The sequence below is a fragment of the Gigantopelta aegis genome, chromosome 6, assembly GCF_016097555.1.
Source record: "Gigantopelta aegis isolate Gae_Host chromosome 6, Gae_host_genome, whole genome shotgun sequence".
Classification (NCBI taxonomy): Eukaryota; Metazoa; Mollusca; class Gastropoda; order Neomphalida; family Peltospiridae; genus Gigantopelta; species Gigantopelta aegis.
This window is the reverse complement of record NC_054704.1, coordinates 13,203,216-13,221,262: the sequence shown is the minus strand read 5'-3', so window position 1 is coordinate 13,221,262 and position 18,047 is coordinate 13,203,216. Positions and strand designations below refer to the sequence as shown.

The 18,047-nt window shown below is 36.5% G+C and overlaps 1 protein-coding gene across 2 annotated transcripts in view; it reads right to left on the bottom strand.

Annotated features, from left to right (window-relative positions):
- LOC121374913 (glutamate receptor-like) overlaps window positions 1-16,841 on the bottom strand; it is a 68,177-nt gene extending 51,336 nt beyond the window's left edge. Inside the window, exons 1-2 of one of the 2 annotated variants that reach the window (XM_041502049.1) lie at window positions 12,825-16,841; window positions 7,813-7,962 (exon numbers count right to left, since the gene is read on the bottom strand). In XM_041502049.1, the coding sequence (XP_041357983.1) occupies window positions 7,813-7,933 (121 nt within the window). In that variant the 5' untranslated portion in view covers window positions 7,934-7,962; window positions 12,825-16,841. The remainder of the gene's footprint in view (window positions 1-7,812; window positions 7,963-12,824) is intronic. The other variant, XM_041502048.1, reaches the window with a different exon arrangement.
- Window positions 16,842-18,047: the final 1,206 nt, after the last annotated feature.

Below are 18,047 nucleotides of genomic sequence, written 5' to 3'. Positions count from 1 at the left end.
ACAGACGCGATGTATCTACATTATTGTGTCGTCCATCACACTAATAGCGAGGCTTGAATGCACATGACGAAACTGCTAGCTCAAACTGGTCCATGGTCTCGCGGGTTTTGTCTTTTAATCATCAACCTCACTTTGGCCTCGGCCATTCGTCTCGGATGGTGGTGGATCGCTTATTATTGTCCTTATCAATAATAGCTGCAGGTTGCTTCAACCCAACCGTGAAATTACAACAGATTTGATCATCTAACAAACCTCGTTGTATTCTAAAATCAGATAACTGAAAGCAATTTCAAAACGACCCTCTTTATAATGCCAGTACAAAATATGTATGTGAAAATTAAATGATTTCATAGAGTGTCAAGCTGTTTATGATATATGTGGTATCATATAGATTTCCCTATAGTTCTAACGAATTTAATACAATATCATTATATTCCTGAACTATTGAGTGAGTAATTTATTTAGATTGTTATCGGTGTACCATTCGTTGATCCAGAATGAAAGTCACAACATTGATAAATTTAGATGATTATTGGTATACCTTAATTCGCTCATTCACACGACTGATATATCAAAGGCCGTTGTATGTACTATCCTACCCGTGGGACGGTGCATATAAACTTGCTACTAGTGTGTGTGTGTGTGTGGGGGGGGGGGGGGGGGGGGGGGGGGGGGGGGGGGGCGGGTTTCCTCTCTAAGATTAGATGTCAAAATGGCCAAATGTTTGACATCCAATAGCCGATAAATCAATCTTCTCTAGTGATGTCGCTAAACAAAACAAATAAACTCGTTTATCCAGAATGTAAGCCATAAAAGTGATATATTAGATGATCATTGGTAAACCGTTAGTTCTTCCACAATAAAAGTCACAACAATTTGATTGTACAGATAGTCCATGTGGTATTTGGATAATGTTTTTTGAGTATAAAAACATCAGTATTGCTTTACACGTTTCTTCTTTTCATAACATAATATAATACGAATTAATAAAATGACGGCATGCAAATTCACACTATGAACGTGTGTGTGCGCACACACACATACATATACGCACGCACGCACGCACGCACGCACGCGCGCACGCGCGCACACACACAAGGTTACTGGTATAACAATAAAATAATAAATAAATTTAACTGGTGTTCTTTTCTAACTTGATAAATTAGTATAGGATATTAAACGAGCTTCCATTTTGTATCACGTTTATGTCCCGAGTGAAATAATTTTCAATTAACAATGAAAATTATTACACGAGGGAAATAAACATGAAACGAAATGGTAGCGAGTTTAGTATGCTATTCATTACTAATTAATCGATTTCAATTTATATCATTAAATTCGTTTGCTTAATGATGCCATCGTAGACGCTGAGGTGTTACGTTCCATTTGGTGTGCTAGTGGGAGGTATCAGTTTGCACCTAGATATTTTAACCATATACGGGTAATAATTCATTATTATATACTAGTACCTAACTAAAAAGTGGCCGTATCAACAAGTAGTACAATAATGTTAAAGTCAAAATACTATTCCAAACCCTTTACCTTAACTAACAAAAGACTAATAAGTTCGCGTCTCAGTACAGACCCCCACATAAACTCATTTTTAACAGCTAATAGGTGAACCAGTGGAGTGTGGTCACAGCCATCTCTGATGATGCTGACGTCGATTCTTGGTTTCACGGTACCACAATTGACAGAAACAATCTAAAATCAACTGGGGTTTAGTCCTTTTTTCAAACATGCAAAAATATATTTTATTATTATTATTAATTTGTGAAATATCTTTTCATCTCCGTGATGGATTTGTCAGAATATCACAAGGAAAGAGATAACATTATCTTGCATGGGGTAATCGAGTTTAGAATTATGGTACAAACTTAATTTGACATGGAAAAAATAAGGACATAATTTAAACTCCAATATCAAGATAAGTTTGATTCAAATTGGATGAGTCAGTATAAGGCCCAAACGTTTGATACATGATCGTGTTCTGATGTATTTTATGTAATTTGCGGCAGTGGGAGCGGTAGCTACTTGGTATTCAATACAAACACAACATAAATTGATTAATGCCGGCTGTAGATGTAATAGCTTTTGGCATACAAAGGTATCGTTAACTTTGTTTGGGGCTTTTCCCTTATATTACAGATGATATTAAATTTCTTTCCTTTTAGGTTTAGCTCATCTGTTGTAATTGCATGGCAGGATAGTTGAATTAAATCAAGAAAGGCAATACTTGTGAAATAATACTGAGCAAGTTCAATTTCTGTTGATTTCAAATCATTCAACTAGTATAAATGTTGTTTTATCTGGGTTATGATTCCTGAAAGCTTTTCACATGTTTCTGTTTAAGGGTAAATTCTAAAACATGATGCATCGGGAAATTATATAATCTGTTTTGATCATTCACATTTAAATCTTCTCTTCTTTGGTTCTGTGACCTATAAACAGTTATATTTTATATGGCATTTTCCATCATTTGTAGTAGATGATATCAACACCTTAAATTTCATATTTGCATTACCAATGATTCATTTTGATATGCCATCAATAATTTACGTTCCTGGCACATAAAGGGTTAATGGACCACTCCGAAAGAGCTGGGATCGTCTTCACGAGATAATAAGCGCTGTTTATCAGTGTAATAAGAAACGTGACCTTTTTGTCTTGTAGCTTTATAACGAAGATGTATGCGCCTAGTTATTATATTGCAGGAAATGTGACCCTAATGTAAGACCTGTTCTAGAAATAATCACATGGTGTGGAGTAGAAACATTAGAATCGTGTTTTCGTGCCTGTTAGGTTTGGTAGAAGTTTTTTTTAATGCAAGCAGGCTCAATCATGTAATTTTACTATGTGGTTGGTCAGTGTTCATGAACATTTCCTCTTATCCTTCTAACGTTAACATTTCTAGAACAGGTAAAATGCAAAATAAAGTCAAGATAACCGATCTTAGTCATTTGTATGAACTTTATATATCTTAGGTTACTCTGTCATGATACAAAATGTGTGTACTGAATCAACAAATATCCCCAAGTGTTATACTGTGATGAAAGAAAATGTCTGTATTCAGTCGATATATTTTCGAAAAGTACGGGCGATTTCACAAACATGTTTATATATTTAGATTTACAAATAGTGTTGACTTTGCTATGAGTTCACTTAGTGACCATACAAATGCATTATTTAAAGGATATTACTAGGTGTTGTTGGCTGTTACGGAAATGTAATAAACATTTTAACCAAATTTTAATCCGATTTTAAGTTTGAACAGAATCTTAAAAAACAAAACCACTCAAAAACTCGCAAGTATTATCAAGTGTGGCTAATATATATATATATATATATATATATATATATATATATATATATATATATATATATATATATGTGTGTGTGTATATATATATATTACCAAGCGTAGATATGTCGAATAATTATATGAATAGCATATAATTATATAACAAATGCGAGAGCAACTTTTAGTGCATGTGTTTCACTAAACAGTGTTCAGTTTGTTATATTATGGAAAGCGTGTTTGAAACATTTGGAGTGAATTTTGATAAACGTGAAATAGACCCTTAAGTGTCTGAATAGCAAAACTCTCAGAGCGTAAACCGACGATTGATAATGTTTTATGATTTTACTACTTACAGGTTAATCAATGGGATGTAAACAGCCAGCTATACCAGTCGTAGTCTGGAATCAAAATTGAATTCCATTAGCAGATTCCTATTTTGTGATTTAGCTAGATTAGTTGAGAAAGTATTTAGATCTGTAGCAAATAGTTGCACGTTTATAATATCATATACTCTTGTCCACAATCAATGACCTTTGATTAAAGGGATGCAATTTATCGTTATATTAATCAGGGGGAATTGTGGTGTGAAGTGTTGCAGAGACAAACCGTTTAACATCGGTAACCTTTGATCTGGAGAGAGCCAGAGAAATCTCGAGTAAATCTCGAGAGTTACTGAGGCCCCAAGTTTGATTAATCCCGCTTGTCTACGAGTGTCTCTGGAAATAACCAGAATCTGGATGTGTGTCGCAGTACTTAACGATACTTTGTCGAGCAAACCAATACATCTCAAGTTGTATGGATTCTTATGATGAAACAGAATCCCCGGAGTTTTTCCAAGGGCGATCTCCTATAAATCTGTTATGCTCGGGTGTCTTAAAGCTTAAGATAGCAAACTATTTAATGCTATGCAAATTGGTGCAAAAAAGGTTCCATCTGTGCCAATTTGTACTGTATTGTATGAATCATGGTCAGTGCGTTGGTGTTCGCGGAAAATGAGTGTATTCTGTATTAAAATTTTCATAGCACAGTTCTTCAGGGAACTGGCCTGAGTGTGCTGCCATTGTAACATGTTTACAATTAACAGAACCTATTTGATGACTAAATTTACACATTAAAGATGGGGGTTTTCTGTGTGGAATATCAGTAGCTGTAGACTCAAGGTGTTTGTTGTGGTCCTAATGCTTGTAGGATTCCAAACAAGATTTACTTTTCTCTAATCCTGTACGTACGAAACAAATATATATATATATATATATATATATATATATATATATATATATATATATATATATATATATATATGTACCATGACTGCTACAATCATTAGCACAAGATAGCAAACACATTGTATACACACATGCTGTTAGTCTGCACAAGAAAATGTATTTAACGTGTAAATTTATTCGTCAAAAGGGCACTGTAAGTGAGAAACATGTTACAATGGTCGCATATTAATGTAATTTAATTTATAATAATTTAATTAATGTTTCAATAACCAACAGCATTTACATATTTACATATTTTCTGTGTATTATATTGTGAAACCGATTGTTTTCATTAGACATACCTTAAAGCTCCTTCCATATAAACCCCAAGAAACATTTTCATATTAGAACAGGTGCTCAAATGCGCTCGAGTGTTTATCACACCAGCTTGCTTTGATTAGGATGTTAATTGTTTCTTATGTCGTATCTAGGTCAGCAGCATGGTGGTTAATCCGTCGTGTTTATGGCTAGGTTCGTATTATCGACACCCCAAATAGCTGAGGTGTGCTCTTTAAATGTAGGTGGAAATAAACTCGAACATAAATATCAATTACACAGCTCTCTCTCTCTCTCTCTCTCTCTCTCTCTCTCTCTCTCTCTCTCTCTCTCTCTCTCTCTCTCTCTCTCTCTCTCTCTCTCTCTCTCGCCATCCACCCTGATTGAAACAAATATAAACAGATTATATAGTCTCGTTCAACACTAACTTTTCAGGATTCGCGTGAGAGGGGTTTGCACACCCGGTACCTTCCGGCAAAACCATTACATTGTTAAAAATGTTTTTCAACACAAACCAAAACCTAATGCATTTTACACTAGAATAGTCTTTCGTTAAAGTAAAAATTAAATCAGATGGCCCAAGCTATTCCAAAAGTTGGAGTAAATAGTGCAAGACAATATTAACTTAAAGTTTGTTTAACAACACCACTGGAGTACATTGATTTATTAATCATCGGCTACTGGATATAAAACAATTGGAACTTCTGATAGTCTTAGAGACCGTGTACTCTGTGTAACCACGCTCAGTTGACAAAAGAAAGTTAGTTTTGTTTAACTAGAGCATATTGATTTATCAATCATCGGCTATTGGATGTCAAATATTTGGTAATTTTTGATACGATGTTTTAGAGAAAACCAACTACATGTTTACATTAACAGTAAAGAATATTTTATATACATTTTCTCATTCATCAGTCGTGCTGCACTGATTGGAACAGAAAAATTACTAATCAGAGAATGGGTTCACTAGGGTGGTTCTATCCTACGACGCAAGGCCTTGAGGCGAGCGCCCTACCGACTGACCTAGACCCAGACCCTGCCAGACCAGAGGTTCATCGCAAAGGGGACACTCAGCAGGCAAATCTGCCTTGTCAGCGTCCCGGTCTCTGTGGAATGCATTGCCATTTCGCATCTCTGTCAAAGTCCAAACCGTCAGTTTATTTTCGGTAAAAATCTATTTTTAAGTCTAGTAAATGGAATTGGTTTCTCGATTGTCTAAAATAATTTACAGACGTGGTCTTGTCCAGAGATCTGACTTATAGCACTCGTTTGACCTTTTTCTTCATTACTTCAATTTTGATTTTGATTTTATTTTTGATTTTATTTTATTTTATTTTTTAATGAATGATCGACATGTCGCGCAAACTGTTTATTCCATATGCCATTTGATAGAGATTATATATATATATATATATATATATATATATATATATATACCGTTATTTTTTTTTTCGCAATACCTATAAAGTCTTCACGAAATGTAGCACAAACTTACACATTGACTATTGTTGTACAATAAAAGTAAATGATTTGAACAAATTACAAATAGTAGAATATTAGTGACTACTTGGGGAAATATTAAATATTAAGTTAATTATAAACTATCTCAATGAGCATCATTTTTACTGTTCAGCTACATAACCATATAACCAAAGTTTATTAATTATAATTATAGTTATAATTATAACTACATGTACCTCCCTCACCACATATCTCTCTCTCTCTCTCTCTCTCTCTCTCTCTCTCTCTCTCTCTCTCTCTCTCTCTCTCTCTCTCTCTCTCTCTCTCTCTCTCTCTAAAAGACTACTCTCTCTCTCTAAAAGACTACTAACACTTTTATCCATTTTAAAACAGGGTGTTTGCTGTGCCAATCTTAATGTCGAACACAACTATATATTTAAAAATGATCACAGATCATTCGAATACCGCATGGAGTAGAGTGGCACATCTCTTTAAATATTAATTCACAGTAAACGAAATAATATCCTCTTGCAATAAAACGCTCTCACACCCACAGGCAATATCAATACAAACGTAATTAATTTCTATGCTGCAGACACCAGTTACATCCAATAGAAGAGTGAGTAAAGATAAGGTATAGAGTGGGAAGGACGCTCTACGAAATAACCACTTGTTATAGTGGTAAGGCTGAAACACGAAATGACCACTTGTTATAGTGGTAAGGTCGGAACATGAAATGACCACTTGTTACAGTGGTAAGGCCGAAACACGAAAATATGGTAAATATGGTCCAATAAATAAGCACGTTATATTGTAAGGACAGTCCACAAAATGAATACTTTATAGTCTCTAGGACTGTTCACGAAGAAAAAAATAGTCCATGAAAAGAATTCAACAGAAATTAAAACAACTGAAAGCAATCTTGGAGTGCTGTGTTTGCTGGAAATTCGTCAAACAAATCATCTCAGTGGGTACATCAATCGTGTGTATGATCGAACCTATTGGAGAGGGGGGGGGGGGGGGGGGGGGTGGGTCTGTCCCAATCAGTGCTCCCACTATCTATATATCAAAAACCGTGGTATGTGTTGTCCTGTCTGTGGAAACGTGAGCATTCTGAGAGTATTGCTAAAGCATTTCGTTTCAATTAATTTTCGTCCTGGGCACACACCTCAGCTATCTGGGTTGTCTGTCTAGGACAGTGGGTTAGTTGTTAAGTGTTAGTGGTTTTTGAGTTAGAAGAGGGTATAGTGGTCTTACACATACCGAATACAGTGGGAGCCGGTACCGGGCTGCAAACCCTGTATCTACCAGCCTTATGTCCGATGGCTTGACCACGATGCCACCGAGGCCGGTTTTGTTAAAGCAATACATGTTCCCTATCGGGCTCAACAAAGTTCAATGACAATAACGTTGTCAAAAAATGGGTAAATCACTATGAAACTTAAACTTGATCTGTAACATATCATGGCAATGCTATACACAAAGACTAACAAAGAATCGAGACTCTACCAGCGTTCGTGAAGTTGAAGCTGTCCTCGAGATTCACCAGCTGACTGTGAGCCTCCAGGCGCATGTTGTAGGGAGACAGCTGGTTGTAGTCGTTCATAGCGTCCTCCAGCAGCTTCTTCATCTGAACACTCGCATCGTCGTAAATTATTCCTGTAATGTAAACCACGGGCATTATTCACCCAATTATAGCATATTTTATACTTCAACTTTGCGACTTTTATACATGGTTAATTATATAGTTAACCATAGGCATCACTCTCCTAATTATAGCATATTTTATACATAGACATTACACTCCTTAACTGTAGCAATTTTATACAGGGTTAATTACATAAGTAACCATGGGCATTACTCTCCTGATTATACTATTGTACATAGTTACATAGTTAATAACTGGTACCACTATTCTAATTGTATCATCTTCAACACATTTAGCTTTAAAGCTTACCATAGATATTACTCTCCTAACTATAAATTTCCATAGTTAATTGCACAGTTAACAATATGCACCACTCTCCAAATTATATCAATTTCCATTGAGTTAATTGCACAGTTAACAATATGCATCACTCTCCAAATTATATCAATTTCCATTGAGTTAATTGCACAGTTAAAAACATCAATCACTTTCCAAATTATATCAATTTCCATAGAGTTAATTGTACAGTTAACAATATTCATCTAGAGTTAATTGCATAGTTATCCATATGCATCACTGTTATATCTGTAGCAACTTCGATAGAGCTAATTGCATAGTTATTCATATGCATCACTGTTATATCTGTAGCAACTTCGATAGAGTTAATTGCATAGTTAACTATTCTAACTGTAGCAATTTCGATAGAGTTAATTGCATAGTTAACCACGATGTATCACTATTCTAACTGTAGCAACTTCGATAGAGTTAATTGCATAGCTAACCACAATGTATCACTATTCTAACTGTAGCAACTTCGATAGAGTTAATTGCATAGCTAACCACATGTATCACTATTCTAACTGTAGCAACTGCAATAGAGTTAATTGCATAGTTAACCACAATGTATCACTATTCTAACAGTAGCAACTTCGATAGAGTTAATTGCATAGTTAACCACAATGTATCACTATTCTAACTGTAGCAACTTCGATAGAGTTAATTGCATAGTTAACCACATATATCACTATTCTAACTGTAGCAACTTCGATAGAGTTAATTGCATAGCTAACCACAATGTATCACTATTCTAACTGTAGCAACTTCGATAGAGTTAATTGCATAGCTAACCACATGTATCACTATTCTAACTGTAGCAACTTCGATAGAGTTAATTGCATAGCTAACCACATATATCACTATTCAACTGTAGCAACTTCGATAGAGTCACAATGTATCACTATTCTAACAGTAGCAACTTCGATAGAGTTAATTGCATAGTTAACCACAATGTATCACTATTCTAACTGTAGCAACTTCGATAGAGTTAATTGCATAGTTAACCACATGTATCACTATTCTAACTGTAGCAACTTCTATAGAGTTAATTGCATAGTTAACCACATGTATCACTATTCTAACTGTAGCAATTTCGATAGAGTTAATTGCATAGTTAACTGAGGGTGGGATATAGCCCAGTGGTACAGCGCTTGCTCGATGCGCGGTCGGTCTGGGATTGATCCCCGTAGGTGGGCCAATTGGGTTATTTCTCGTTGCACCCAGTGCACCACGACTGGTATACCAAAGGCCGTGGTATATGCTATCCTGTCTGTGGGATGGTGGCGACGGCGGGTTTCCTCTCTCATTATCTGTGTGGTCCTTAACCATGTTTGACGCCATATAACCGTAAATAAAATGCGTTGAGTGTGTCGTTAAATAAAAAAATTATTTCTTTTTGCACAGTTAACTATATTATGTATCACTATTCTAACTGTAGCAACGTCCATAGAGTTAATTGCAAACTGAACTATAGGTATCACTCTCCTAACCGTATCAACGTCCATAGAGAGTTAATTACTTTCTTAACTATAGGCATCACTCTCTTAACTCTAATACTTTCATACAATTAATTACAAAGTTAATCGTAGGCATTACTGTCACGATTATATTATTTTAGTTACATAGTTCACACCATACATCACTACTTCCATGCAGCCAGTTGCTTAGTTATCCACAGTCAACACTTTTCGAAGTGTGTCAGCTTTCATACAGTTAGTTTCTTAGTTAACTAAAGCATCACTCAACTAGTTGCATAGTCTTTCATACACTTAATTACACAGTTAACCATGGCCATGGCGCCTGTAACTGTATAATCTTTCATACAGCTATCAAACTACAGCCATGACTCCTAGATGTGTTACTTTTCGTACATTTAGTCTCAACAAATTGTCTGGTGAAACTGCCTAACAGCACTCGCCAGAACTGCAGTTAACGTTTGTTTCTGTTAAGTGAATGTGGAAAATAGTTTCCCAAGGGATAGAGCAAAGTAATATAATCATTAAACTGAGAAAAGAAAGGAATGTTTTTTTAATGACACTTCAGCGAGTTTTAAACCACCATTTGTCTAGAATACAAGAGCAGAAACTCACTGCCGACAAATAGCAACGTCTACTGAACAGCAGCCAGGGATATTTTATATGCAATTTTCAAAAGACAAGACAGCACATACCACAGTCTTTGGAATATCAGTCATGGGACGGAGAAAACCCACTGAGTCCACCGGGGATCAATACTACAACCCATCGCACCATAGGTGACCGCACTACAATTGAGATATATATGTGATAGATGTAAAGATGGTCCAATACATAAGCACGTTATATTGTAAAGACGGTCCACAAAATGAATCCTTTATAGCCTCTAGGGCTGTTCACGAAGAACATATAGTCCATGAAAAGAATTCAACAGAATTAAAACAACTGAAAGCAATCTTGGCGTGCTGTGAATATATACCCAGCCCAAGTCTGACATAATAGCTTTAACGTGAAAACAAAATTATGAAATGAACGTATTACGTAAGTGCTGTATATAGTATGTACAACAATACTGTACAAAGGAAATGGGTTAGACTACCTTAATTTAGTTACTGGAGTCTTTGTAAGAAGTATCGAGTGCCGTGTATTTAAAGAAATGGTTTTTGTATAACTTTGGCCTTAGTTCATAACTGATCCAGTCCGAGGTTGGGACATTGAAAGATGTCATTGGTGGAAAAGCTTTATGTATTCAACTTCCGCCAAATATCCTTTGATGAAAAAAATCTATATTATACTTCGATTTAAAACGTAGGCACTGGGGAATCTACACTTGCCACCACTGCTTCTAATTAGTCTGTTGGTGCAAGTTGGGTGTTTTTGTTGGGTTTTTTTTTATTTTTTTATTTTTTTATTTTGTTATTTCTATGACTTGCTGTTTTTAGTTTAATTGCCGTATTTATTTGTATCTTCTTATTAACAGCTAAATATATTTCGAAAACAAACAAAAAATAATTTAGGACCGATTGAAAATACTGGTGGTAAATTATACAAGAGCAACGTTTTCAGTCAAGGTTCTGCAGAATTCGACTAAACTCGGTTCAGCTTATGCCTGCAACTATATGTCTCTGTTTGTTCTTTCATTTGTTTTTATTATTGTTTTTGTTGTTTGTTTGGGTTTGTTTTGAATTTGTTTTTCTTTGGAGTTTGTTGCTTTTGTTTCGTTTGGTGGTTCGTTTGTTGTTCGTTATTTTTGGAAGGTGTGGGTTGTTTGTGTTTTGCTGTTGATGTTTTTGTTTGTTTGTTTCTTTGTTTGTTTGCACCACTCAAAAAATATTTTCTATCAAACTGAATGTTTTTCAACAAATGATACACAAAAGTAAACACAATGAGCCAAATATATGAACAGTTTATTTTAGATACACGTAAGTCTTAAACATGGGCCAATTAAGACTTGTACAGATGGCTCAACACCCGTATTAAATCGCATTAATGATTAAGTATACACGTTTGTGAAAAGACAATTCTACCTGTACTTATGTTGTCTTAACATCGGCCATTATGATGTATTGTTTCATTTTTGATGTATATAGCACGTTTTACCATGAATACAGTTTAGAAAGACTGCCTTACGTTTTAAAGCAAGGGTTTTTATAAATGCAAATATATATATATATATATATATATATATATATATATATATATATATATATATATATATATATCTATATATATATATATAATGTAAAGCAGTCTTTCTATACTAAATAGTCAATGTATGTCCATATTAATATAACATATAGTTAAAGGGACTAACCTGAGTTTGTTCCATTGTAAAATGTTTCCGACTAATAAAATTGTGCAAAGAGTAGTATTAGATATTAAATATATGTTCTTGTTTCAAATATTAGTGTCTGTATAATCAATGCGTTTCTGATCGTTCTAATATTTGTAAGTAGCCTAAACTGGATTTGGTATCCCAATAATATTGTAGGTACGACTAAATATATACTAGTAATAGAAAATAAAATGACGTTGGATGTTTGTAAACACTAGGACGATCAGAAACACGTTTAATATACAACAACTAATATTTTATTTTTAAAAAAGATACATGTATTTAATATTTAATTACAGTGATTAAGAAGTCATTTGGTCGACATCATCTTAACGCCGAAAACACACGATTGTCCCTTTAAGGTATTTACCTGTACTGTACAAAATTAATAAGACTTTTTTTTACAATTAAATTGCTCATCGAAAGATCTCTAGATTTTGTTTAGAAAACGTTAAAGTCTGTTTTATTTAACGACACCACTAGAGCACACTGATTTATTAATCAACGTCTATTGTGTGTCAAACATTTGGTACATACCCGTTAGTAGCAAGGGATCTTTTTATATGCACCATCCTACGGACAAGATAGCACATACCACGGTTTTTGATATACCAGTCGCGGTACACTGGCTGGAACGAGAAATAGCCCAATCGATTCTAAACCGACCACGCATCAGCCTAGCGCTTTACCACCGGTCTACGTCCCGCCCATTCTTTTAGAAATGTACCTGCTAAATAGTAAAGGTGTACATTCGGCAGCCTGTGTACCTGACAAAAAGAAAGCACACAGAAACTAAACCATGAAACAAGAGTTTGGCTATGGACCGTACAATCAATAAAATCGTCCACTTACCTACGTTGATCTTGTGTACCTTGGCCGTGATAAGCAACGACACGATGCTTATTCCAAACACTTGACGAACAACCATTCTGGCATCCATTGGCATCACTCAGGTGCAATTTCACCACGAGTAGTTAATCTTCACTCAAACGACAACAAAAAACAATCCGGCGTGTAGGAACTGTCAGGGTAGGAAATACGTACTGCACATGCGTGAGGACTCCTCCGTAAAACAATTGTGAAGTCTTGAATACTGTTATCAAAAACAAAAATCCAATCCACATTTCGTGAGACGTTTACCACCGCAACCGTAAACTCATTGTTAGGCTTTGTTTTTTTGGTTGTTGTTTTTAAAAGAAATCGTTTAAAACGTCTTCTGGTGTAGCGTTATTAACTGCAGTAACAGCCCATGGTGATTTACTTCTCTCGGTATAACGACTCCTGACCGTTGATACATCTTCCAATTTCAATAATCGAAAAATACTACAGTGGAGATGAAGCGAACTCGGTGATACCGGTCGTTTAGCGGGAGAGAGCGCGATCGACGAGAAATCTTATCCAACAGTGCCATCGTGTGGTCTTCCTTGTGTGTGTGTGTGTGTAAATGTGTGCTCTCAAACTGAAACGAGGGGATGTTCACGGCTAAGTGTAGCACGGAATTCCATCTCTGTTTGCCTTTTAATCCACTCCATAATCACGTTTTTATACAGGAGTCCATGATCGCGGGAATAACTGGATTAATGAAGACACTGCCCGTAGGAGAATAATTACCGGGATGGTGTACGTTTAAACAGTGACGGAATTCACAGCCCAGCGCTTTTAAGCTTTTAAGTATAAATATTACATGAAGACGTGCCGAAATGGTCTTCGGGTTTCTCACGTATTGGAACAGGACAAAGTGCAAGCGGCGCGTGTTTCTTGTTATTGCAGACAACGGTTCGTCTCTTCGCCAAACACTTGCCATTTGCTGGGCAAAATTGATTTATGCAACTTTTCTCAACTGTTTGGCCATATTGCGGCTTCGATGATGCTTAATTTCGCTTGATATAAACCCCGGGGATTCCTGCTACGGCACTCGAATGAATTATCGGAAACTTCATACAATGCTAAGCTGTCATATGTCTAATACTAAAAGGAAAATGGCATAAAGTTACTGCCACATTATTAAACTGCTAAGCGTTTAACACGAGGATGCACGTATGGCGTGCCGAATGCTTTGTATCGCTGGGTTTTGGGGGGGGGGGGGGGGGACCTTTCTTTATTAGTTTATTATGAGTTCACCTTTTTAAAGTAGTACTATTTGTTTTACAATAAAACAAACTGAAGAGGGTGATGGCCTTGTTTGTAATGGTGAGATGGGAGTTATGCCCCCCCCCCACCACACACACACACGCACAAACACACACCAAACACCCTATATTTTCCTGTTGCGTAATAACAAGACTTATAGAGAAAGTGATTCATATTTAAATTGCAAAAATATATTACTGTCGTAACTTATATGTATTATGGGGGACTAGTAAGTTATGTCACTTGTGCATGATCTATTTGTTTTTTAAAAAGCAATAACATTTGTTTCAATCAATTTCAATTAGAGAGTGTGGTTCCCCACCCCCACCCAATCCCAATGTTGGTGCAACCCAATTAAAGACCAAACTAGCTACACCACTGCTTGGTTGCTGTTGATTAAGCCATCGGACTTAAGGTTCAAAGGTATTCGGTTCGCATCCCGGCACCGGCTCTCACCCAGAGTTAATTTTACCAGTTTTATGAAAAGCTGTAAGGTTACTACATGGACATCTCTCTCATTAATCATCAATAAGTATTCATTAATTCTGGACAAATTCTGAGGTATGTCCCCAGGACAACGTGCTTATAACTTATTTGGATACAAGCAGTATATTATTTTTAATGGAGGTGGCTGTTAATGAACAGTGGCGTAGGGAGGGGGACACGGGGGCCATGATACCTTCACACCTAATTAAACCTCTTTTTTTTTACTGTATTAAAGTTTATAAATCATACATACATATATACATAGTGTGGGTTGACCCCCCTCCCACCCCACCCCACCCCACCCCATCCCCATATAAAATCCTGGCTACGTCATTGGTTATGAATAGTAACTGGCTGTTGAACTAACTAAAAGAATGTATGAATGAACAAACGAACGAACGAACGAACGAATTAATGATTGAAATGAATGAACATTTCTGATGAGAGCTACCCTGGTGGCTTTGGGTATAACACCGATTGGTAAGGTATTATGATATTAAGCGTATAACGGGACAATAAAAAACCTCTACTTCATTTCAGTTTTGTTGAGCCATTGGGAATAGTTTGTCTATAAAAGTCAAAATTGCCCGTCTGATTTGAAATGCTATTAAACAGCATTCAGTTCCCGGTATAAGACAAGGGGCCATCTTCATCACTGACCTAGTTATACTTCCAGTGTTCTGTTATGTATATATCCGCCTACACACTCATTGCGCTATGTGAGATCATTTCGGTCTGTCCTCGAGAGTTTCAGCAGAATCCAATGAAACAATATTATTCTGTTTCTTGAGAAAACTAAGAATAAAATATATGTTCAATAAACCGAGCGCTAAAACATTATGCGTCCGTCTCTTGCAGAATGATTTGATTTGGCTTTTATATAGACTCTGATTTTGACGTCCACGTTTGCGTTCTAAGATTGATGATGCTTGGTGTGTCACACACTGGGGGATTCAAGAGTCGGCGTAATTTAAAACCACTGGATCAGAGATCTGCTTTTTTCCTGACCATTCTCTTCGGGCGCTTGTTCTTCTGCCACTAAAAATGATAGGAGTCATTTGTCAGATGTCTCCAGAGAAATACGTTGTTGGATCGTCTTCACAAACCCGTGTCTTCAAAGAATGGCAAAAAAAGAGACGTTTTGGACAAATGCACATCAACAACGATAACTAATTGCAATAACAACTATTATTACATACAATAAACGGTTAAGTAATTACTATACTCTGACCCTCTTTCCCATCATACCTCTTTTTCTCCCACCTTTTATACTTTCCTGTCGCTCCATAACACCCCCACCCCGCCCCCTCGATGTGTGTCCCAAATATAATATTGTAACCGGGTTCGGTGGTGTAGTGGTTAAGCTATCGGATTTAAACCTGGTAGGTACCGGCTTCGCTTTCCGGTACCGGCTCCCACCTAGAGTGAGTTTAACGAGTCGTTGAGTAGGTGTAAGGCCACTACGCAGACTTCTCTTTACTAACAACTAATAGCCTAGACGGCTGTGTGTGGACCTTAAAGGGACATTCCTGACTTTAAAGCTAATAAAATAGACAGTAATATGGATTAGTAAACTCACCTGTAATACATTTGTGTAAAAAAATCAATGAAAAGTGCGAAATTGAAATACTTACATAGACCAATACTTTCGGGATTCCCCATGACACGATTATTTGAAATCCTCGCGGAAAGGTGAAGGTCAGAGGTCGCAGTGATGACGAGAACACAAATTTCCCACAATGCAATATTCAACATAGGTTGTACACGTTTTTGGGATGCAGTCGATTCGTCCACTGGACAATTTGTCCACGGACGATTCGTCCACTGAAAATTCGTCCACTGAGTAACTCGAGACGATTCGTCCACTACAAAAAATCAGTTCCGGACGATTCGTCCACTGGGTTTTTATGGGTGAAAGTTTTCCGGCATATGCCGGATTTTCCGATTTTTCTGGATCTCTAAGGGTCGTTTTTCCAAATCGTGTAAATCCGTTGAGATTTTCATAGGGGAGTGGGTAGGGGTTATGACCCAACTTCTCCGATTTTTGATAGATGATTACTCCAAAGTTCAACAAAAAGTTCGATTCTACAACCTAGTTTTAGCAATGATTCACTCCGAGAAAGTTCCCCGATCTAGCAGATGCACATTTCAGTAAGTGCGCGGTTTTTTGTTGTTGTGTTTTGGGGTTGTTGTTTTGGGTTTTTTTTTTTGGGGGGGGGGGGGGTACGGAGATCGCCGATCCTTTCGTTCGATTCCGACAAACTGACTCAATGCGATCACCAGTCAACGGAAACACAAAATCGCAGTCCGTGAAACGAGATCCGGAAAGTTGAATCAAGTCGCGTCTAAAACAACACGCTTTGTTTGAATGACATTTGTTGTTTTGTTGAATTGTTTTTTAATGTACATTTAATTATATTGGAATTGAAGACACCGAGTTTTTATTTTATTTCGAGGTTATTAGGCATATGGGGATAATATGTGACGAGGGAGGGTACAGTGGATATAATGTACGCCATTGAAGGAGAACATGACATGGGGGGGGGGGGGGGGCGTAATAAAGTCTTCCGACGCGGAGGCTTGCATTACCTATTTACCACATCGTGACATGCGAGATAATGTACGAGCGAGTGGACGAATCGTCCGGGGCATGATAATGAATACAAACAGTTAATAAAAAATGGATATTAATGTTGAATTCTAACTCTATTTTACTTTTTTGGTTATAGTATACCACAAAATAATGTTAAGAAACGATTACAATGTCAAAGAAATAACTATTAATATGTATGAAAAAAATGCAGTCATCGAGTGGACGAATCGTCCGTGGACGAATTGTCCAGTGGACGAACCGTATGGAAAGCACGTTTTTAATGTTATTTATTTTTTAATATTGACGTTTTGCATTGATTACCAACGACTTTCCATTTGTTTCCTACAAGTCAGTAGTATTACAATTTTGTTTTTCGTTAAACTAAGCGATACGAATGGACGCATTTTAAAAGAAACAAGTAGAAATGATGCCGATAACAATTCCAAGATTTCATAATAATCTTCTTTTTTTTCTTCTTTTTTTTCAACTTCAGCAACTTTTTGATCTGGTCTCTTTTCTATTGCCTTCGGCTTGGACATTTAGCATTTAGGGTTAGGGTCACTTGTACTTATAGCTATAGAGATCTATAGATGTTGGAAAGATCGGAACTTTGTCCATTAGTCAACTCGCCCCAACCCAAGCATTATACTCATAATACTGTGATGGTGCAATTTTATGGGTATCTGGTCGTTTCGGCCGGTTGCTAGTCACTTCGTACCTTAGTCCTTTCGTACCATAGTC